Raw genomic sequence first — 1,037 nt, 5'->3', positions numbered from 1 at the left:
CCCACCACCACCAGTACATGTACACCACCACCAATAACAGCAACAGCGGTCTGCAGCAACCCGTGGCCGGCGGGGGCCACGCGAACCAATCGAAGGGCCGCCCGAAGTCGGCCCACGGCAAGTCTCCGAGGTCCGAGTACACGGTCCCCACCGATCCACCCGTCTCGCCCGGAGATGGCAGTGCGATCGCTCCTTACTACGGCGGCAAGGGCCGCGCGGCGAGCCGCAAGCTGAGCTGCGACCTTCCGTCGCCCGACCTTCAGCAGCCCGCGCAGCATCAGAAGAAGCACACCAAAAGCAAATCACAGTCCCAGATGCTCCTGCTCCTTCAAACATCGACCACAGCTGGCCCCAACGGCGCCCCCGGCACCACCATCATCCCCGGTGGCACGCTGGCGTCGTCGGCCTCGTTGCACCGCTCGGCCACGACGCCACCGGCCGACGGTGGCGAAGACCACCGGCTACCGGCCTCGCGTGACAGTTTCCCGGGCACTAGCCCGCCCCCCTTACCGCCGCTCCCTCTGCAGCCCGCGAATGGTGGAAAGCAGCTTCCGCCGGCGGCATCCCCATCGGCGTCGATCGGGCGCACCCGGCATCCGGCCCCGGGTGGCAATGCAAATAAATCACACCCCGCGCACCACCTCCAGCAAACTCCGCTGCCACCGACACCCGGACCGGCACCGACACAGCAACAACAACAACAGCCACAACAACAGTACACTAAAAAGCACACCCCGAAACATCAGCAACAGTCGCCGGTGAATAATGGACCGACCGGTGTGGGACAGGGCGGTAAAACGAGCCGAACCAGTTAGTTCCGGGGCGGAGCGGGTTGGCCGAGTGGCGCTAGGTGCAAGATCACTGTATCATAACTCGGACAACTAGTTGTTCGATTGGACCGGGCGGAACCGGGCGGTGTAGCAAAAAGCCCAAGAAGGTACAACAGGACATCCAGACACACGGCACACAAAACAGAAACTCCCGGCTAACGGAGACGAGGATTGTCCAGCAACAACATGCGAGGGGTGTTACATTTA

The 1,037-nt window shown here is 63.0% G+C and overlaps 1 protein-coding gene across 1 annotated transcript; it reads left to right on the top strand.

Moving 5' to 3' along the window:
- The first annotated feature begins 17 nt into the window (after nucleotides 1-17).
- On the top strand, nucleotides 18-815 carry LOC128277260 (nascent polypeptide-associated complex subunit alpha, muscle-specific form-like). Its single transcript, XM_053015701.1, has one exon. It carries the CDS (start codon nucleotides 18-20, stop codon nucleotides 813-815), a length of 798 nt encoding a protein of 265 aa, XP_052871661.1.
- The last annotated feature ends 222 nt before the right edge of the window (nucleotides 816-1,037 follow it).

The sequence above is a fragment of the Anopheles cruzii genome, unplaced genomic scaffold, assembly GCF_943734635.1.
Source record: "Anopheles cruzii unplaced genomic scaffold, idAnoCruzAS_RS32_06 scaffold05125_ctg1, whole genome shotgun sequence".
NCBI lineage: Eukaryota > Metazoa > Arthropoda > Insecta > Diptera > Culicidae > Anopheles > Anopheles cruzii.
This window is presented reverse-complemented; position numbering and strand designations above follow the sequence as displayed.